The sequence below is a fragment of the Halichoeres trimaculatus genome, unplaced genomic scaffold (genome assembly GCF_033239565.1).
Source record: "Halichoeres trimaculatus isolate MK-OKI-2021-1 unplaced genomic scaffold, fHalTri1.1 fHalTri1_scaffold_1, whole genome shotgun sequence".
Taxonomy (NCBI): Eukaryota; Metazoa; Chordata; class Actinopteri; order Labriformes; family Labridae; genus Halichoeres; species Halichoeres trimaculatus.
In genome coordinates, this window is record NW_027437179.1 from 1,334,523 (window position 1) to 1,356,981 (window position 22,459).

At 39.6% G+C, this 22,459-nt stretch overlaps 3 protein-coding genes across 4 annotated transcripts in view; all 3 read left to right on the forward strand.

The window, feature by feature from the left end:
* The window catches only part of angpt4 (angiopoietin 4), an 82,663-nt gene extending 76,345 nt beyond the window's left edge, over positions 1–6,318 (forward strand). Inside the window, exons 7-10 of the mRNA XM_074680134.1 lie at positions 33–134; positions 218–384; positions 1,001–1,134; positions 1,414–6,318. Of these exons, the coding sequence (XP_074536235.1) occupies positions 33–134; positions 218–384; positions 1,001–1,134; positions 1,414–1,574 (564 nt within the window). The 3' untranslated portion in view covers positions 1,575–6,318. The remainder of the gene's footprint in view (positions 1–32; positions 135–217; positions 385–1,000; positions 1,135–1,413) is intronic.
* A 7,301-nt stretch (positions 6,319–13,619) lies between these two features.
* cox6c (cytochrome c oxidase subunit 6C) lies at positions 13,620–19,970 on the forward strand. Its single transcript, XM_074673126.1, has 4 exons — positions 13,620–13,749; positions 19,186–19,300; positions 19,523–19,656; positions 19,841–19,970. Exons 2-3 carry the CDS (start codon positions 19,196–19,198, stop codon positions 19,646–19,648), a joined length of 231 nt encoding a protein of 76 aa, XP_074529227.1. The 5' UTR covers positions 13,620–13,749; positions 19,186–19,195; the 3' UTR covers positions 19,649–19,656; positions 19,841–19,970.
* Positions 19,971–21,227: 1,257 nt separating this feature from the next.
* Positions 21,228–22,459, forward strand: part of LOC141792248 (serine/threonine-protein kinase 4-like) — a 54,357-nt gene continuing 53,125 nt past the window's right edge. The window contains exons 1-2 of one of the 2 annotated variants that reach the window (XM_074673108.1): positions 21,228–21,420; positions 21,512–21,657. In XM_074673108.1, the coding sequence (XP_074529209.1) occupies positions 21,614–21,657 (44 nt within the window). In that variant the 5' untranslated portion in view covers positions 21,228–21,420; positions 21,512–21,613. Of the gene's footprint in view, positions 21,658–22,459 lie in introns of both variants that reach the window. The other variant, XM_074673116.1, reaches the window with a different exon arrangement.

Here is a 22,459-nt window from a genome sequence, read left to right on the forward strand (position 1 = left end):
AAATTGTCCTCCCTGTCTTTCTCTTCTTCCAGGTGTTCTGTGACATGGAGACAGCAGGTGGTGGCTGGACCGTCTTCCAGCGAAGATTCAATGGCAGCGTGGACTTCCAGAGGAGCTGGAGGGAGTATAAGATGGTCTGTTTGGCTCATCAGGACAGTTAACAGTTGAAACAGTTTGACAATAACTGATGTTAATTCAGTCTTCCTTCACCCCACAGGGTTTTGGGGACGTGCTGGGTGAACACTGGTTGGGTAATGAAGCTTTGTACCTGATGAGCAGTCAGGGTCTGTACTCTCTGAGGGTAGAACTCAGAGACTGGGAAGGAATCTCAGCCTACTCCCAGTACGACCGATTCACGTTGACCAGTGAGAGACAGCAGTACAGGTAAAAATTAACAGGATCTCCAGTTCAACTGATGTACCCTGTGATTAAATACACAAAAAATACACAAGTTTTTGTGTTTTTACCAATGGGTAAATACCCAGCCATCAAAGTGTCTCAAGACATCTTAAGATGTCTTAATAACCAAAATCAAGATGTCTCAAGACATTTTTGCACATCAAGACATCTTAAGAAAAATTTAAAGACACCACTCGTGTCTTAAGACATGACATGGAATGCACACAAACAGGTTTTTGTGTCTTGAAGACAATAAGTGTCTTAAGACGTCTTAAGACATATTTCCTTCGTCCTATGACATTCACATCTCAAGATGTCTTAAGACATGACATGGGGTGCACCCAGACAGGTTTTTGCGTCTTGAAGACATTGAATGTCTTAAGACATCTCAAGACATCTTAAGACAACTCAAGACGTTTTTATATTTCCAAGATGTCTTGAGAAATCTTAAGACCATGTCTACAAACGCATCTTATAGATGTGTCTTGACTTCACCGAGATGTGTTAAGACATCCCAACGAACGTGTCCTAAGACACATCTTAAGATGTCCAGAGACACTTCGAGGGCTGGGTATGTAGATGCACATGTCCTCTTGCCCAGGTTGTATCTGCGAGGTTTCACTGGCACAACAGGTCGACTGAGCAGCCTGGCCACTCATGGGATGGGCTTCAGCACCCGAGACCAGGACAATGATAACTGTGACCACTGCAAGTGTGCCCTGATGCTCTCTGGAGGTAAATCCATCCTCCATTTCTCTAATTTAATGTACTCTTCCTTTTTTGTATTTATAGCTGCAGTCTTCCCAAACTGGATTGTTTTAGAACACAAACCTCTGTCACCTTTTAAGTTATAATCAGGATAACAGAGAATGGAGAAATAAAAGAAAGATGAGGAACCTAAGTTCCTCATCTTTCTTTTGAGGAACTTAGGAAAGAGAATTAGAAAAGGAGTGAAAATATCCCCTGACTCATTCACAGTGTTTTCTGCATTTCCTCTCTCCTCCTCTCCATAAGGTTGGTGGTTTGATGCCTGTGGTTTCTCCAACCTAAATGGTATGTACTACTCTGTCGGCCACAACATACGGAAGCTGAACGGAATTAAGTGGCACCACTTCAGAGGCCCCAGCTACTCCCTGCGCTCCACTTCCATGATGATTAGACCCTATGACTTCTAGCTTCAGTAAACCTTTGAGCCTGAGGACTGACCAGCAGCAGGATGGTATGACCCCCGCCATAGGTCAAGAAATACGATGATGGTATGACAGTCTGGGATCATCAAATATTATGGTAATGCCTACCATCCCACCATCCTGTATTACTTGGGATTGACTGCCCTCTTCTGCTAGATCTTTCAGTATCAAGATGGTACGAGTCCCAGCTGAAGGACTGTCCAGTACCCTGATGGCTTTTGGCTTTTTGGCTTTTGACTGCCCAGTGCACAAGTGGTTTGGCCTCGCTATTGGCCCTAACATTAATGATGATGTGAACCTTTGCCTTATGACTGTCCAACACTATACAGGGTGTTAATGATACAGTTCCTTGCCCAAGAACTGTATCTAGCTGCCTCACTCATGGTATGGTCCCCTGCCTTTGGTTCCTGCAGCAAACCTTTAGCTTGACTTTTTGATTTTTATCTTGACTCTACTTCCCTCTGCCTTTGGAGGGTCCAGTATCATGGTGATCTGACTTTCAGCCTTTGGAAAGTGCAGTATCATAAGGTTGAATCTTTCTGTTCAAGGACAAATAACCTTAACTCATAGGACAGTCTAGTACTTAAAATGAACAACCCTATGACCCTGTACCATCCAGTATCATAAGTGTATAACACTTCTACTTAAGGATCATCCAAAAACATGATGGTACCATCTGAAGTTGTGATGGTGACTGTCTTCCTTGGGATTGTCACATTAACATGGAATGACCCCAGTCTGACCAACCTGAACTGTCATGGGGTGACACTCAGCTTCAGGACACGGGAGGAGTGCTTTCCTGTGAGAGGATGGTGCTACCCCCTTTTGCAGGACCATCCATTCTTATGATGGTACAGCCCCCTGCCTTGGGACCCTACAGTTAACATTTGTCATGACTTTAAAACTCAGACTAGTATCACGGCGCTGCTAGCCTCATCTTAGGGCCTCAAGTTGGTACCACCTTAAGACCATCCACTGTCGTGACAGGATGACCTTCAGCCTTTGAAAGTCTAATCTCAAAAGGACCATCCAACATGATGGTGATGTAACCCTCCACAGTCGTACAACCCCCTTGTTATGGATCCTGTTACTTGTCTTGAAGATACAGCCATCAGCTATTGGACCGTGTAGTATCCTGATAGTTTTGCCCCCTGCCTGAGGACCTTGTACTGTAAATAGACAGTGTGACCCCTGGAGTTTTGGCTTTCCAGTATCGCGAGGTTATGACATTCAACCCTGTGGAATTTACAGTTTTCAAAGGTAAACCCTTCTGCCTAAGGTTCCAACATGATAAATGTAAAGTCTTCTACCCAAGGACAGTCTGGTTTAGGGATGGGTGCTGAATGAGGTACTTTCATGGGTACCGACGGAATTCTATCATCAGTACATTCATGTAAGATCAATTGGTATCATGTTTAGGTACCTAAACACGTCCTTGTGACTGTGCGGGAGAGGAAGAGTAGAAGATTTTCCATGCCGGACATAAACACAGCAGTACAAGGTTATATACTGAAGAATAGATATATTTAATTGGAAAAAGGAGGTTTTATATTAAACAAATTCATATTTTTTTACCACATAAACATAAAAAATACCAAAAATTGGTACCGTTGAGTACCAATACCAATTGCAAGGTACCAGAGTGCATTGGTACTGTATTGTTTCAAATGTAAAAGGTTCCCATCACTAGTCTGGTATCATCATACTGTGACCCTTTGCCTCAGGACCATTTGGCATCACAGTGGTAGAGAGCTTCTGCTTTGGGATCTAACAGTATCATGACAGTACTGAGCTTTTGGACTGTCTTGTGTCATGATCACCTCTGCTTTCTACTGATAAACAGTTGGACTTTTCCATGAAGCCAGTGGTCAGACATCTGAAGGTCTGTTGTATGAAAGACATTAGAAGAGCTGAAGGACATGGCCCTGTTACATGGGTGTTCCCCCCCGCATCTGATTTTATCTGCCATAGTCAGTACAAACAAAAGGATTTTTTCTAAGCAGTCAGGAAGAATAAAAACCCATGTATCATGACAAAATGTTTGCCGGTTCCACATTGAAAAACTGGGCAGGGTATGTTTGTTTGTGAGTGTATGACTGTCTTTGATTTAAAGCTGTTTGTGTGACTTATCCAAAATGTGTTTTCTTACAATTAAATAAAAACCTAATACCACAATACATGGCTGTCTTTTAAAAGCAACTGTTAACAATAAGCATTAAGGATGTTATGCCTTTGTTTTAACCAACCATCACAAGAATTCTTAATTGTTTAGTTTCAGTTAGCTAACAGACTGCTAACTCTGTTTGCATAAATTGCATCAGCAATAACAGTGCAGTGGATTTTCTGGAAAGGCTTGGATGCTATAATACATTCAGTGATGTGCTGTGATGCTTTGGTCTGCATAAGTACTTCTGCAATGACAACTCTACATTAATGCTAGCTTCTTCATTCAGCGATAATTTAAGCTAACTGCTAACAACACCACAGCAACACTTAAATGTGTGTGCTTCATCATAGCAGTAAAATGTGTTCAGAAATTAGCTTAAACCCGTGCAAAAGTTGTCAACATAGTAAGGACCAACTGGTCAGCCAAAATCACCAAAGTATCAGCCAGGCAGGCTGATCAAAATACAGAGGTGGAAAAAGTTTTCAGACACCCTTAAAATTTTACACAATCTCAACTATTACCATGAAATATTTGTGGAGGAATCTTTGTTTTTTTTTGTTTGTTTGTTTGTTTTAAAAGGTCTGGCTGCATCAGACAAACACTAGTACAAATTATTTTTGTTAACTGTTAACAAGAAAAACTAAGAAAACTTAATTGAGAGAGTATCAAAATGTCAGCTCTCAACATTGTTGGTATCAAAGAGGACAAATAGCTGAGAATGTGTTCAAGACTAAAGAGAAAATAAATAAAGCAACACATCATCAGATGAATATGTAGTGTTCCTGTCATTAGCAGCAGCAGAGCTCTAATCCTGACTGCTTGTTCCTCACAGCCCCTCACTCGGTTGAGGGCTCATCTGGTCCCATTCTTCTTGAATTACTGATTTTAATTCTTCTGAATTCTTTGCTTTATACTTTGAAACAGACCTTTAGATAATCCACCAGAGATTTTCAATGGAGCTCATGCCCAGAGATTGAGCTGGCCCCTCTAAGACCTGGATCCTGTACTCCTGTAGCCAAGTTCTCCTCGTCCTGGATGTGTGACCAGGACCATTATCTTGATGAAACATCCAGTTTGGACATGCGCAGAACTGAGCATGTGCAGAAGGGAGTATGTAGGTTTGGAGGCTCAGTCCTTGTCAGAGTTCAATGATCCATTACAGACAGTATGATGAGCAAGAAGAATACATGGATCCCCAAACCCTGGTCCTGCCTCCACCATGCTTACAGTAGGTCCTGTACGCGCTTGAGCTAATTGTTGGCCAGGCCTTCTCCCTTCACATCAGCAGAAGGAAGATAAAGCTTATACTGGATTTATCTGACCACGGAGTATTTCTCCAGTTCCTGGGGGTCGAGTTCTTGTGTGCTTGTGGCTAACCTCTGTCTCCCGTCGATCAGGGGCTTCTTGAAAGCCTTGTAGGACCTTAAGCCATGATCTAAAGTGGGCCATGTACAGTGCCAGTGGAACACTGGACCCCAGTTTGATTTGACCTCTGCTGCTGAAGCTACTGTGATGTTATGTGGTGTTTTTTCCTGCCCATGGGGATCAGGATGTGGTCATTTCTTGCTAATGAAACCCTTGGACCTCCAGATCTTGGTTGGTCTCTGTAGCTGTTGGTTGGTCTGTGTTTCTGCAGAGTGGACCCACCTGCTGAAGGACAATCTTCACTTCCTGGCTGAGAATCTGGTTCTTCAGGCATGTGTCCTGCGTTGGCTTCTTATTTTAAGACATGTTTTTTCTCTGGAGAACTTTGAATGTGCTGTCTTTATACAGACACAAAGCACGGCAACAAAAACTGTCTTTTAACAAAAAGCACGACCTTCATTAGTGGATCACTGGAACCAAAATGTCCTAGTTCTCCCAATGTCTGATGTATTTTTATGGAACAAATCAGTTTTTAGCTTTTAATGGCTCTTAAAAAAAAAAAACTTTTTGGTATTTTGGCTGAGACTGAACTTAAAGAAATTACACTTGAAGACCAACAGGCATTCTTAATGATATTTTTTACAAATGCATGGGGTGTCCCAAAACTTTTTTCATTGTTCAGTGTGGTTGCGTTTTCTTTCAATAGAGCACATGAGCTACCTAAATCCACATATCTTTCTTACTTGGGTCAAAGACTTTTTAAAAAATAAACTGCCAGAAAGAGAAACTGTGACACTGACTAGCTTCAATTCATGCGTATTTTCACCTTATTGAAATTAGGGCTGGACAATTAATCGGATTTTAATCGTGATTTCAATTTTGCCATCTGACAATCATAAAAACAATATAAACGAAGAAAAACAATTAATATGCCACACAGTGTAGATGTATGCACGTTCCTGTGCTTCATAGCTCTTCTGTGTTCAATGTGCAGCCACAGCGAGTGTGTGTGACTTATGTGTATCAATAATACTGTATGTGCCACTTTCTGGTTCTTTAAAGTTGTGTTTAAATCAGTACTGAAGTTTTAGAATAAATGAATAATTGTGTATATTAATTGTGATTTCAATATCACTTAAAATAATCAGGATTCTTATTTTTACCATAATTGCCCAGCCCTAACTGAAATGCACTTCATGGAAGATAAGTTGATAAAAAATAAAAATCTGCATATGGTTTCATTGTTGCAGCTTTGAAATCAACATGTAGTTTTGTATTTACTGTACACTATGTTTTTGATATTCTTTTCTGCCTACCTGTCAACAGTGTTCAGTGTTTTGTAAAATAAAATGTTTCAGTAAAAGTGGTCTAAATCATGCCTTATCTCTTCTATTGGCTGTTAAAGGATATTTTCATATGCATACATTTATTTTGATTCATTTACAGAGGGACCATGTACAAAAACGTAATTTAATGCATGGCACCAGAGTTAGCTTAAAGCTAGTTTACATCTGCAGGGGGGTATTCCACGAAGCTGGCTTAGCTCAAAGCCTGGCTTATTTGGGTTAGCCGCACTAACTTTAGCGAGAGTTGGGTTCCACAAACGAGGCTTAGGGCTAGCGTGGCTTGGTAACCATGGTAAATTAGCCAGTGCGACTAGCCTGGTCCCGGGCAGGCTAAACGTCAGGCTTACCTTAGCTGCGTCTCAGAGAAGGTCAGACCGGCTTCTAAAAGACGCCTTGTGAACTGCAGGTGTCACATTAAATTAATCTATACCTGTAATAGATGATGTTCTTGTTCAGAAACATAAACTGAGACCTTTTGGTAACTTTTCTGACACCTGCTAAAAACCAAAAAGTCAGAAGGATCGTGAGGCTCCGCTTTCACGGTCCATATTCATACTGAAAATCAAGATCAAGCGAGCTTTTGTCCTTCAGCTCCACGGGAGGTTTCCGTCCTCCCTGAGCTCTCCTTAGGACACCTGCGTGATCCTTTGACAGGTGTACCGCCCCAGTTATACTAGACTGGGATAACCGTGAGTCAAGACATGTCAGATACTAGACTGTCTGTCCACACGTTAGGAAAGTTGGTGGCTGAGAGGTTAGAGAGTAGGGCACAGACGCAAGGTGATCCATGCTTTATTCGCGGCGTGGGTTTGATCCCACTTGTGGTAACTATTTGAAAATAACTGATTTTCTTTCTTCTGTCACTCTCAAAGTACAGTCAACATATAACAGAATAAAGGCAGAAATTGTCTTATGATATAAAAGGTGACAACAGCCACAATTTTCCATAGAAATACCCTCCTTTACCGGCGGTCCGTTCTGATCATGATGATAATGTAAAGGTGATTCCACATGGTGACATAACTTTGTGTCTTCCTCCTTATTTAAATATAGGGCACTGTATCACTGACACATCTCATCTGACAGCTGAATCATCTCTAATAAAAAAAAAAGACATCTCATCTACATGTCTTTTTCTGCTGTTTTAGTCAGTGTTTGATGAAACATCACCCCATGAAGTATATAGGCCTATATATATGAACAGCTTTAATTTAATCAAGACCAATCTCCTCTGGGCCACAGCAGTGTGAGGAGCTTCAGAGTGAGAAGAAAAAGGTAATCAAACTCAGCAGAAACAGTCAGTGTTGATTTGACACATAAGCATGATATTCTTGAACCAGCAGTGTCTCTGGCTTTATTAATTGCCACCGTGTCACCCTTTAATGTGATTTTCACTTTGTAGTCATCATACGACTCCATGAGGAGTGTCTTCTCCGCTGAGGGAAACATCTCCGCTCTCGGTTTTGACATGATTTGGCCATTTCGACAATCGACACGTCGGGGCTTTTTATCTACCGCGGACGCGCGCTTAGCCACAGCTTGGATCAGCCTGGCTTGAATAAGCGTCTCTGAAAATCAGCTGAGCCTCGTTAGTGGAACGACTTGCAGCTAAGATTGAAGTGGCCGCTTATTCAAGCCACGCTTACCGGCGATAGCCCAGCCTTCTTTAGCCAGCTTCGTGGAATACCCCCCGGAGGGGTATTGCACAAAAGTAGGATAAATACATCCAGGATAAGTGAGCAGGCGCGGCTTGAATTAGCCTAGTCGGCGCTTTCTCGGATTAACTGGTTGCACGATTGGCGAGCCAGGATGAAAAGACGCGGCTTAGTCAAGCCAGGTGTGGATCATTTGGATAAGTGCGCGTTCACAGCCTTCTTAAGAAGACCACGAGATCGATCACAGAAACACAGATTGAAAATGGAACAAGGACATGCATCTTTCTTCAAGCAGGATGAACAGGCAATGCTTCTTCACCTAAATAAAGAAGTAAAACATATAATCCACAAGAAAGGCAACACGAGTGTGGTTAAAAAAAAAAAAAGAAGAGGGGGAAAAAGCCTGACAGTTAATAACTGACCGGCTTAATGCGCAAGTAGCGCGAACATGTGAAATTAAGAAACAGTACTCCACACACTGTCATAATTACAGTTTAAGGTAAGGAGCTGATCAGCTCCGCATCCGCACAGTCATCGATGACTTTTCAAGTCTGCTAATCAATACTTGTGTTTTTCTTTAATGTGGCCCATAGAAGTGCATGTTACTCAGGTTATTAAAAGTATAATTAAGTTCAAAGAAAATTTCAACTCTGTGTCGGTGTTATCTATTGAATCAATTTATCTTATGTTGTGTTCTGTGTTGTGTTGTGTTCTGTGTTCTTTTTTAACCTGTTTTTGAATGAGTATGTGTGTGTATGTACAGCTGCTGAACAAGTGAATATCTCCTACGGGGGATCAATAAAGTATCTATCTATCTATCTATCTTTCTATCTATCTATCTATCTATCTATCTATCTATCTATCTATCTATCTATCTATCTATCTATCTATATATATATATATATATATATATATATATATATATATATATATATATATATATATATATATATATCATCCCTCATCTGTCATGAAGAACAAACCTGTCTGGCCAGAAAAGAACCTGGCAGCAGGTTAAAACCAAATATAAAAATATTCTGCAGTCTGATAATTTACTTATGCGTAGCCCAAAGAGCAATTATCAAATGAAGTGATACATTTGTTGTCTGCTGAGAAAGAATTTCTGTACGATTTTAGCTGTGAAAAAAAGACACATCAAACCAGCACAGGGGGTGGCCCACCAAGCCAGGACCTGACCCCAGCAGAGGAGCTGGCACTTGACTTGAATAAAAGGAGGCCAGTGATGGAGGGGATCCAGGGGGACTGTGACAGATAGTGATATACATATTAATTAAACCTCTGACAGCAATTTGACAAGCTGTCTTTATTAGTATTGCAATATAACAGTAGGGCTGACAAAGAGACCGAATGAATGAATAGAAAGATTGTTTAAGTTAGAAAGTGGAGTCAGAATGATGTGGGACCCTTTCACTCCGAAAGGTGGAGTCCCAAAATAGGATGATTTTCCTATTTTAAGGAGACAGTAAAGACAAAGTTATATTCTGTCTGTCCTCTGTTGTAGTCCATTTCAGTGGTGTGATATATTTATATTTCCTTTGTTTCCCCTATTTCTCATTCTGTAGGTTTAGGGTTGTTTTTTTTATTTTTTTTACATCCGTTTGGTTTAGTACCAATTTCAGTAAGGCCTGTTTTTTTTCCATTTTCTTTATAATAATTTTAATTTTTATTGTGGGACTTGTATTTATAAAGAAAAGATTATCAACTGTCTGTGTTAAAAGTTATTTTTGTCTTCATACAATCTGTGCAAATAAACAATACCAGCAAATGCAATGACTACAGATGTAAGATTTGGATGCAGGATGATTAAATGATGAAATGTGTAGAAAAAGCATGGAAATGCTGTAAACGACGCTCATTTCTTACATTACAGAGAGCAGAGCCAGCACAGGATTAATTTTATCCTGGTAGTTAGCCTGGTCTGGAGCAGTCTAGCTGCAGAGAATAAATCACCATGGTAACTAGTCTGGGATAAACTTGGCCAGCTTTTGTTCAACCGATTTGAGGCTAACTTCATCCAGGATAACCAATGTTTGCCAGCTTAATCCCTTATCCTGGTTTTGTGCAATACCCCCCAGGTCACACTGAATGCATCAAATTACTATAACGTACACACACACACGCATGCATGCACGCACGCACGCACGCACGCACGCACGCACACACACACACACACACACACACACACACATGCACACACACACACACACACAATTCTGTGTTTTGAGTTAAAAGCACTTTGAAATCTGTGTTTGCAGTATTCAGTGGCCTTTAGAAGATTTTTTATGAACAAAATTGGTACAAAATACTGATCCCCTCTTTGAAAATTACCAAAGTATGTTATATGTATGTAATATTAATCTAAATATCCTAAATCAATAAATTTGATATGTATGAACGTATTAGTCTCTGTGTGTCCATGTTGATCAGAAATAGATGGTATTTGTAGATATGATTCTAGTTATCTTTTGGACTCTTATCTGTGAAGCTGATTCTTCATTGTGTTGCTATAACAATTGATTTTCACACACGACTCAACACGGTCACAGTTTGTGTGTAATTTTCCCCACAGGCTATCTTTCTGAAAACTCTTAAAAGCAGTTATGTAGTGTCTATTGTAACATTCCCATGCCTCCAAAACATTGATTATTCATAAAATCAAAAGAAAGTAACAGCAATACGTATTTCAAAGTTGATTTTTTTAAAAGGCCTTAGATATTTTTGTTCACATTATCTTTTAGAAATGGGATGATGTGTTTTTACTTTGATGTTATAGTTTTTTTCTTAAACATTTCTGAAAGAAAAACTATGGTAATGGATGCTGAGGTAGAACAAACCACCATCAAACATTAACATAGCTCCATTTTAATTCTGTGCCATAGATAACAACAGTTTGAACTTACATGTAAACAGAAAACATTGCATTCCACAAAATAGATATCTACCATGTAGCACAGAGATTCTGCCAGCTCAGATGTGAGATGAGTATTGCTGAGCCTCCCTCATGTGGTCAGATTGTAGCATTACAACATGTATTGTTCACAGAGACCTGTCGGTTGTTGCCTTTTATGTGACGTGTAAAAGTACACCCCCGCCCCGCATACAGGATACCAAGGAGGAGAGTCAGAGTATTATTGATTTACTAATCATTTATTCATGAACTAGGTATTAATTACATAGAACATTTCCAGAAAGGTAGATTGAATTTCACATATTTTTTATCTAATAATTTGATTTTGTCTCAGTCATGAATTGGTGTACATTGCATTTTGCTGGATTTCCTATAAAGTGTGATGTTGAACTACTTTAAAATTGAAGAACACATTTTACAGTATAATTTTGGATTTTAATCATAGCCTAACCACATAACAATTTCATCTTATAAGATATTTGCAGAGGCGAGAATGTATGATATGGTGTTAAGAATAAAAAATTTAAAATTGTAATAATGCAGGTGATGTGCTTTGAAACTGCAACCAACAATCACTCATCAACTGCACTTGCTGCCTTCAAAAGAGCAACAGAGAAGCATGGCATACCCTTAAGGTATAAATTTATTATCTTGAATGTGCAAAAGAGTCATTGTTTTTGTTAACTTAAAGAAATAAGCAACGCTGTTATATTTCCTCCAATATCCCTTTGCTCACTTGTTTGTCTCTCAGTTTCATCATCTTTTTATGTTCTCATATGCTAAAAATGTTAATTCTTTTCATCTTTGTTAAATGTATATAGGCTTAACACAGCCACTGTGAAAGAGTGCAGTCTTATTCTGTATTCTGTAAAGTACAAACAGCTATTTTCACTCTTTGGTCTTTTTTGTTTGCACTACAGGGTCAGAGGTGATCAGGGAGCAGAAAATGTGGATATTGCCAGATATATGTGCAACATCAGGGGAACCGTTCCAAGGCAGGACAAAGCATCCACAATCAAAGGTTTTTTTTTTTTTTTTTTGAATGACTTGTCTGGTTTATCATTTGCAAAAAAAAATGAACATGTCATTGATGTTTGACTGTATTGCACTTTTTACCTGTAGGACTGAATGCTTGTGGCGTGATGTCAGAGCACATGTCACATCCAAATATTAGAACACACTCCACAGCCTGGAGGTGGATGGTCTTCTTGATGTGTCCTCGAGAGGTATGGCTGTAGATACCCAGTAAGATACTAAGACTTTGATTCATGATGGATATCACCATGAATAGATAAATTGTCTGGGGCACAGAAATGACCATTGATGACCCAGCATTATAATAGCTGAATTGAACTGGAATTTGGAAAATCTTTCAAAATGAAAGTTAATAAAATGAATAAAGGCACAATTCTACGTTGTTGTTTTTTTACTGAAAAAATGTTTGTAAAGCTCACCTGTCGCTACAGTAGGCCTTACATTACTTTTAATCTAATTACTATGGTGATATAATGTATTATAAATCAGTGGCCTGCCAGCAGCAGGGGACGCCTTACCTCTGTGCGCTGCAGGACCGAGAGGTACCGAAGATCATTCCTCCCTGCAGCCATCAGAGTGTACAATTCTTTGCTTGGAAGAGTGCCCAAACAACTTGAATTTCCCTCCGGGGATTAATAAAGTATGTCTTATCTTATCTTATCTTATAAACTTCTTAATAATTAATATCTTATTTTGGAATCCAATTCCATAAACTGCACTTTGCCAAGCAAAGACTGCTTCTTGGACTCCCTGGAGGAGGTGGGTGAGAAGAGGATGCTGGCAAAGCTGGTATCCATTATGGTCAACCCTCTCACCCACTGCATGAGACTGTGGGGGACTTAAGAAGCGCCTTCAGCAGCAGACTCCCACCCTGCAAGATGGAGCGCTACCGCAGGTCATTCCTCCCAGCTGCAATAAGACCTTTGGACACATCATAACAAACCCGAACTCTTACCGTTAGCCGTCTAGCATTCCAAAAATCCAGGCCTTTTTGCATATCATCCTGGTATTCACAGTTTATGTCAAGTGCTGATCTTGTCCTCGTTTTTTTCTATGTAAATAGTAATATTTTTCTACCTTTTTTTGTATTTCTTTAAATTTCTAATTTTATACACTTCCTCTTATTATATTTCTTATTGTAATTGCATTTTTTTTTTCACTTTTTCTGTGAGCTGCTGCGGCAAAAAAACAAAAACAAAACAAAAACAAAACAAAACAACAACAACAACAACAACAACAACAACAAAAAACACATGGGGTATCAAAAAGATCATTCTATTCTATTCTATTCTATTCTATTCTATTCTATTCTATTCAGGACAAAACTGCCCGATCAGCCTCCACGGTATAGTCTTCTTATCTGCCATCTTTTTTTTTAAAATATGTGACTTGGAATGGTTTCAACCCAGGCACTCACACTGGATTTTTCAGTTTCCATCCAAATACTCCCAACAACTCTTTTACTAAATATATATCTTTTTTTATTATCCTGAGATGAGAGTGCTTGCTTGTCTTCTTTTTCCATGACCTCATTTGCCCTGACTTCTGTTTCACGTGATACAGTTTAATTTTGTCCCTCTCCGGCTTCCGCTGAAGTCTCTTCCGGTAGAGCTACGCAACTGAACAGTGAGAGCGGTTTCTGTGAAGGTCGTGAGTCCAAATTGTGAGTATTATTTCATCCTAAACCACGTAAACTTTCATATCTGTGTGAATTCTTATCGAAGAGTTGTTCCATATGCTTGGGGAAGCTATAAATTTGTTCACTGAACCAAAGTTTTCCCAATTTCTGCTCATTTGTCCGGGTTTTTAGCATTTAGCTGAATGGAGCTAGCCGCTGTTAGCTTATGCTTCCGTTTTCCGACAGAGCCCAGTGCTAGCCCAGAGCTTTTAATCACAGTCAAACATAAACGCTTTTCTAATTGCAAATGATATTTGTAACGTTATTGTCTTTGATCCGTAATGTAATTTTAAGAGTCAAATCAATTTAATTCCAATAAATTAAGCAATTTCTCGTGTTGTGTTTATGACATTGCCCCACTTAAACACCAGCGTCACACCATCAAGTAAGCACTATACTACTGTCATTCTTGTTAGTACCTTTCTAATGTGACCAAGTAATGTTTATGTGTAATTTTGAATGAGAAAGGGTAATAACGAACTCGTTGCTGGAAATAGACAGTTTATATGTTGAGGGTCACACGATCAGTGTTGTTGACCTGACTTGGCAGCGGTGTTTAATGGCGACCTGCCTGCAGGGACTCACCGATCAGATCAACCTGTAGGACATTATTGACAAGATCAAACTGATAAGAAAAGAGCATTACACTTTCCACATACACTTTGAGCAACATGAGGTATAAAGTGAATATGTCCTAAGTAATTTGAGTTAAGCGACCTCATTCCCACAGTCTGTGACGAGGGCTTGAGGCTAAGCATTTTCCCAAATAGCACGGGTGCTACCAAGTTGAAAAATCTAGTAGCACACACATATTTTTAGTAGAACAATGAAAAGTTACCAAGTAGTATGTTTTTCTTTGATACAAAGATATGCAGTCAAGGAGGAGGCCTTTATAAGCAGAATAATTAAATTTATTTGAATGAAAAACATAAATTCGAAAGTGGGATAAACATAGACTTAAAGTGAATTAAAGGCATTCATGTGCATAGTGCAACCGAGGAATGGTATAAGAACAAGATTATAAAAAATATAATAATATAACAATTGTCTGTTATTAACGGGTAATCCTAACCCAATACTTTTCTCCAACAGGCTTAAGCTTGTGAAAATGTGTTATAATATAGAGGGATTATTTGTTTGTCAGCAATGGTGGATGCGCGCGCAACTTGGGTGCAGAAGCACTGTTGAGTATAATGGTTTGTCAACTGACATGGGGAAGTTAACCAACAAAAAACACATTTTTAACCTAATATCATCAAATTTGACGGACAGTAAAATGCTCCCAGGTTTGTGAAATAGCAGTGAGTGGACAGAAGAGATCAGTAAGTGGACAGATATTAGGTGGGCGTTCTCCCGCTGGTCTCCTAGCTTGTGATTTCTCCTGATTGTCCCCCAACTTTAAGTATGATCCTGTGAGCTCTAATATTTTTCTAAGTCAAATCAAGTCCCGCAGTTGGGCATTATATTGAAAACTCAAGAACCATCCACCCCCTCTCTCTTAGTTGGTTTCATCCAAAGACGCTGCAGGAGACCTCAGAGACGGAGACAGATAACGGTGCTGCACTTGTTGATTGAGAGTTTATCAGAGCCTTAGCCGTTTTCTATCTTTCTTTTTAGGTGTTGAAATGACATGTCGTGAGTTAAACTAACATAGCTCTGCTCTAACGTGGCATCCTCTCCAATAAGGAGAGTTTAGAGCAGTGTGAATCATATAGTGAGAAGGCTGACTGGACAATAGTGAAACGCGTGCTGTTGTGAAGTTCTGTCTGTCTTCAATGTATGATGCGACGGCGCTCTCTCTTCAGAACAGGAAAGAGTTCAGGTGGAGGAGACTGACTGAGCCAGTGAAAGAGAGGGAGAATTCAAACCACAATGTCTTGTTCAGTGCCCGTGATAGATGGAGTATAAAAACTTATGCACTCGCACGAGAGCGACCAGATGAATTTTTTGCTCTCACACACTGAAAAATGGTCGCAGTCTCAAGCCCTGGTTAATAATAATTTATAGGTTCACTCATTATTCACTGTCCATATTGAGTCCATGTTCGGTCAGAACCTCAGCCCCAAACCAACTTTTTCTTTAAATAAGCAAAGTCAAATCTGTGTTTTGAGTATTAGCAGTTATTATTGCTTGTTTGCAGTCACACCTGGTTAACTGAGGTTGGATAAAGAATACACATTTAAATACACACACGCAGACGTCGCTGGTGTATCAGTGTAAAGTGTGACCCTGTTAACTGGTGACTCTCGGCTGTTAATCACGACTGCCGTCAGCTAAAAGTCACCAGTTAGTATGGTGGCTATTAACGCCAAAACATCCGTTGCGACTGTAACGGTCGAAACTTGACAGAAGTTGCCTCTGTTGTGTAGCATTGTTTTTGACAACTGTCCACAGAAAAACCACACATTTTGATGCTTCTAATAGGTTGAGTTTAGTGTTTAAAAACGCTTATTGTCTGAATGAATGAAGCTAAATGCTTCTGCGGTTGAGATGCATGACTTTATTAAGTAGACTGATAATCTCTCTATACAACATTAATGAAGTTTTTTTCCAAAGGTGCTTGAACTTTGAGGGAAGGGTTTGCATCAATGCATGTTCTTTAATTACAAAGGACGCTTAATTATGCTTCTCGGCACCCGACATGACTGTTTGATTTACTGTGTTTCACTACAGAATCTCGTTTAAGATTAAGGTGACAAAAACAGACTTCCCAGCTGTTTATTAATGCGCCATGCAGTACTTACAATGCATTAATGTGTTCTCGTAAAGGAGCCATGGGAAAGCTTTCTGCCAGCCAGCATTAAACTTGTATCTCTTACGACCGGGAACGGCAGCGGCCCTGCCTCTGCGGTAGGGCTGGGTGATTATGGTAAAAATAAGAATCCCGATTATTTTAAGTGATATTGAAATCACAATTAATATTATTAACACAATTATTCATTTATTCAAAAACTTTAGTACTGATTTAAACACAACTTTAAAGAACCAGCAAGTGGCACGTAAAGTATTATTGATACACATAAGTCACACACACTCGCTGTGGCTGCACATTGAACACAGAAGAGCTATGAAGCACAGGAACTTGCATACATCTACACTGTGTGGAATATTAATTGATTTTTCTTCGATTATATTGTTTTTATGATTGTCAAATGGCAAAATTGAAATCACGATTAAAATCCGATTAATTGTCCAGCCTTACTCTGCGGTGTCTTGAGACACAGCGTCTGGATTCTCCATCGCCGTCAATTTCTCCCCCTTGCTCCATTTCTTCCTCTTGCCTCAATTAAGAGTCCACATGATCCGGTTTTGTTGGTCTTTTAAAATAATAACTGATGGGCTTCATATTGGTGTTATTAATCGTTATGTCCTTCTTCTAAAATACTTTAAAATGTTGCTCGCTGTTCTGTCAGTGTACGTTGCCCGGCAACCAGTCTCACTGCTGCGCTGTGATTGGTCGAGATGAGGCTTTGGGGGCGCCGTGGTATGTTTGTCTGTACCTTTGTGCCAAAGGCTAGCTTGCTGTGCAGTTGGGTCAATAAATCAAACGTTTCAAAGCTGAACATGTTTCCAGCTGAGGCTGCGTTCAGGGATATCACCTGCCACAACTTTCAACATAGTCAACACAAGATAAAACGTGTTATGAATGGTCATTTTTCGTAGTCGCACGGGTGCTACCAAATTAAAATCACAACTTGCACTGTAATATTTTTAGTAGCAGATGCGAGTAGCTCCTTGCACTGTTGAGCCCTGACAACGTTTACCACCCGGTACATGAATATTTGTTCTGTTATCTCCCTATATCCAGAAATGTAAGTATTTTGTACTCAGTCACAGGTGAACACAGAGAGATGATATGCTTTCGAAGGAAATCTATGTTTGGGGTGGTGCCAGGTGCAATGAAAGGTGTGACCTAAAAAGGATGGTAGTCGCACTCTAAAAACTTTTGGTCGCACCCTGGAACATACATTGAGCTAACAGGTAATAAGAAGAAATGTGGTGCTTATCTACTGCTGATGATGACTCAAACAAAGCATATCAGCATTGTGCATCAGATCAAACCAAATGTAGCTCCCTAAACCCACCAAAAACGGTTTACTTCACTGCTGCAGTGGGAGGTTGGAAATGTTTCATTATTCTGTGTTCAAAGCCAGGTCTGTACTATTCTCAATTACATGTCAGGTTTTTTAAGGGCTTCCTTTAACATCAGATGAGTTTACTGTAGAAGATAGTTTTGTCGATTTGGTCATTTCAGCAACAACAGTCAAACCTCTTTTGTCGGACATTTAGTCCTGAAGTCTTTCCATCATAGATCGATAGTGATATCAATATACAGTTTAAAAATTTAGATATCTACATCTCATAGTGACATAATCTTTGGAAAACACTAGCCAGACATCTGAAAATACCAAAAATTTAAACAAACGTTCTGATCTTTTCAACAAGGACAGATTCTAAAAACTAAACCGAAATGTGAATCTTTCCCAGCTGGTTAAACTTAAAGATAATATCTAAACTGCTGTCGCTGCTCCTATGTCAAAGTAGACACAAGTTCAAACTCCAAAACATCGAGAGTTTTTCATCCATGTACCAAAGTTAAAGGAGCGTTGAACTGTTTTTTTCCTTCTGTTTGTTTTAAATATACATGTGATGTAGGAGACGACCTGTGACCAGATGAGTTCTGTGATACAGTTTGGGTCAGTGTCAAATGGGCCACATTATATCACAGATGTCTGAATTAAATTGAGCAGCTTTTAAAAAAATGGATCATAAACTAACAATAATAAAAAAATGACACAGGATGCTGGTGTTGATGATTTTCTCATTTTGATGTCATAGTTTTTGTTGGATATAAAGCCTTTAAACCAGTTAGTCATATTCTCAACATGTAATAGGTTCAGACTGATATTTTCTATAAAGTAAAAGATATCAGTGTTTTAGTATAGCAGTGTATCAATATCAGTGTATAACAATAACATTGTCCCGTGCAGAGCTGCTGTATAACATTTGAGTTTATTAAAGATCTGTTAACTTATCTTGCAAAACTTTTACCTCCCCTCTACCTTATCTGTTTGATTTCTGAGCTGTAAACATGCTCATTGATCTTTTTCACTGGCAATAAAAATCTCCTCAATGCAGCATCCCTGTATCAGCCTTGAAAAGTGGTGCTGGTCTGGTTTTATAGTGGAGTTTTTGAATCAATAACACAAGAAGCTTTCCTCCTAAATGTATATATTACAGGGAGTATCTTGTGCATCTGTATCTGATAACAACTTGACATTGAATTTGAGAGGAAATGAGCAACACGTACAGTCGAACTCTTAACACCCCAATTGTTAGTGAGTCATGTGATTCAGTGAAATCACACAGACCTCCTCCAGTATGATATCCAAAGTAACATTTGTCTTCTCTCCCCTGCAGGTTAATCACCATGTCTCTGCCAAAGCCAGTGATGAGGGGGCTGCTGGGAAAGCGTCTGAGGTTTCACCTGCCCATTGCTTTCTCTCTGTCTCTGGTAGCTGCCGTTTCATTCAAGGTGAGAGGACACACGGCCACAGGACTCCACTGCCACGGCCTTTGTAAATGGATGATGAGAATTTGTCTTCCTGTCGCCCCCTACTCACTCACTAAGCCCCCCTGTTCATGTTCTGACATACACATGTACACACACACACACACACACACACACACACACACACACACACACACGTTTCTGTCTAATTTTGAGTCTAATTGGCTTGTTTCTTTCCTTCCTCAGTACCTAGTGACAGAGCCCAGGAAACAGGCCTACGCTGACTTCTACAAGCAGTACGACTCCGTCAAAGAGTTCAACGCCATGAGGGAAGCAGGCATCTTCGAGAGCGTGCGGCCATCCGGGGAGTAAAAATCTTTGTGAGTCTTTTTTTAATCAGTCAGGCTTTGTTACCGGGCAACAAGTAGTGAATGAAGCAAATAGTAATTGTAGTAAAAAAAAAAAAACTTCTGTGCAGGACCCAGAGTAGACAGACTGAAGTAGACCACAAAGTCACCTCTGAACCTGTTTCTAATAGTTTTCTTCTTCTGTGTCTTCCTCTAGCTCCTCCTTTACCATGATTCATTCCTGCTCCAAGGATGAAGCTCCTTCTTGCCCCCTGGATGCTATTTACTGTTAGAAGTGAACATTGCTATGCTGTTTGTTCCTCTAAATAAAATATTCTATTAATGTATGTTCCTGTGCCTCGTGGTTTTTTCTTTAAGGTGTTAACATAATCAAAAACTGATGGTGTGCTCTTTGCTCATCAATCAGCCAAGATCTGTCTTTATTTACTTTAACTCTTCCCTCGCTACACTGCTCTGCAGACTGTTTTCCAACATGTCCATGACTGTACTTGAGTTTAAATCTGAAGAGACCAAAGGAAAAAAATGTAGAAATGTCAATCAGTTTTTATTTATTTATTTTGGTCCATCCTGTCTGTCCATGGTTTCCAAGAAGAATGTCAGAGGCAGATTCATCAGACCTAAGAGCAGTTTTTTCATGTCCTCATCTCATCCTTATTATCTTAATTCTGTCAAGTTGCTGGTGTTCCTGGGTCATGTTCATATTGAATATGGATTCCTTTGCAGGGTACAGTTTGAGTCTGACCTTTTGATGAACAGAATTCACAGACTGGTTTTTAAAATGATTTTGGGCTCATGCTGTGATATCCACTGCAGAGTCATGTCTGTTTTTGATGTGATGCCGTCAGAGGGCCTAAAGATCTCATCCATCCTGTGTTGGGTTTGTTTTGTGTCCCTTTTGTTTAGAGATTTCTCCACTTTTAAAAAAATCTTTTAATGATATTACGCTCCGTACAGTCTTGGAGTAGTAAAATTCTTCCAATCTTTCCATCTGACTGACTTAAAATCTCTGGAGTGTCCTTTTGAAACCCAGTTATGGTACTAACCTGTTGATAATCAACCTATTTTTAGTGTGGAATGCCCCCCTGAGTACATTTTTGCATGCTGCCCCACTTTTTTTTACGGTGTTGTTGTCCCTTGTAACATTAGTGAACTTTGTTGCAAAAAAAACAACAACTCCCAACCTCTTTTATTTTTATAAATATTCTACACACCAACCACTATTTTTGGATTTAGGGTTGTATATTCCCCCCCAGAAAGGAAAAACAAATATTTCAAATATTCTTGATTTTGTGTTTTTTAATTAAGCTTGTATCTGCATTTATACTTGTATTTCACAGATAATGTTGTCAGATCTTGGTGTCACCCCTCTGTTCGTTTGTATTAAAAAAGATAAGAATGAATAAATCAAATTTTAGAATATTCTTTCGTTTATTTGTATCTCTGCATTCATTCTTTGCATGTCTAACTCTTATGTCGTATAGAATAAACCACACGTTCACATGTATAGCTTATTCAGAGTACCTGGCGCCCCCTGCCGGTGATGTGCGGCTCTTCAGCCTTTGTTCGGCCCGCCTTCCTGCTCCCTCTTCACTACTCTTCCTGGTTTTACAACTGCATGTCACAGAGACTGCTAAGCGGTTTGTCAAACAAAGTTGTCGGGCCATGGGAGGAGGATGAGCGGTGGTGGTGGAGAAACGGCAGCTGGATAAAGTTTGTTTATTTATTCACCGTTGTTTCAGTGAATGATAAATGGACGGGCTGTTTTCCGGGCTGCAGGTACGGACGCTGTGACTGAACGGGCTAGCTGCCCCGCTAGCTGCTGCTAACCTGTTAGCTCGTAGCTCACGGTAGTCTGTGTTGGTTTTAGCGCTGAAAGAGTGAGGGGGTGAGGAGCTCGAAACGCTTACAAGCTTGGTCAAGTTTCCCAGCAGACGGCTGCAAAGACTCCAGGTGTTTCTGGGAGGACGACATGGAGAACAAGGACAAAGTGCAGATGAGGAATCACCCTCGCAGGTAATCTAAGACTAAAACCAGAGGTTAAGATGTGAGACACCCTCATTGATTTTACCCGTCTAGCCTGCTGTTTGGGTGAAGTTAGCCGGCTGAAAACAAGTCTCATAATCGGGTTATAACAACGGAGTAGGACGCAAGTAAACCCCAGTTATTACATTACAGCCCGTTAATGAAATCTATATTAAAAGAACATATTCAGAGCTTATTAATATCAGCAAACACATTTTAACTTAACAGGTACGATTGGAGTAACTTTCCCACCTTTCTTATGAACCTTGCTGTTCTTTGGCTAAAAATAATAGTGTAAATGAATACAGAATAATATAATAATGTTGAATGTTATTTTATATGCACATTACTATTTAAGTGTTCACAAAGTGCATTGACATACCAAAAGAGCAGAAGAACCTTAAATCCTGAGCACTTTCTTAACACAAAAAATCCAAATAACATGATTGAATGTAGCAAAGCAATATCAAAGTACATTTAACACCATTCAAGACCACTGGGTATTTAACAGAGTTTTGTAATCCTGTTTTAAAGTACAGGATTACATTAGTCCAGGTCATAGTGAGTCACAATGTGGATCTGGTATCTTGATGTGTTGTGTCAAACACCTGAGCTTTGTCACTATCAATGCCTGCTGATCCAAGTTAATGCCCTAAATCTGTCTGTAAATCTCTATTTAGCCGCTGTAATCTCTGTGTATGTTTAACTTTATCTACTACAAGCATGTAATTGTGCTTGCACACACAGAGAGGTTACAGGTTCATGTAAAATGTCACTTGTCCACAACCACCAG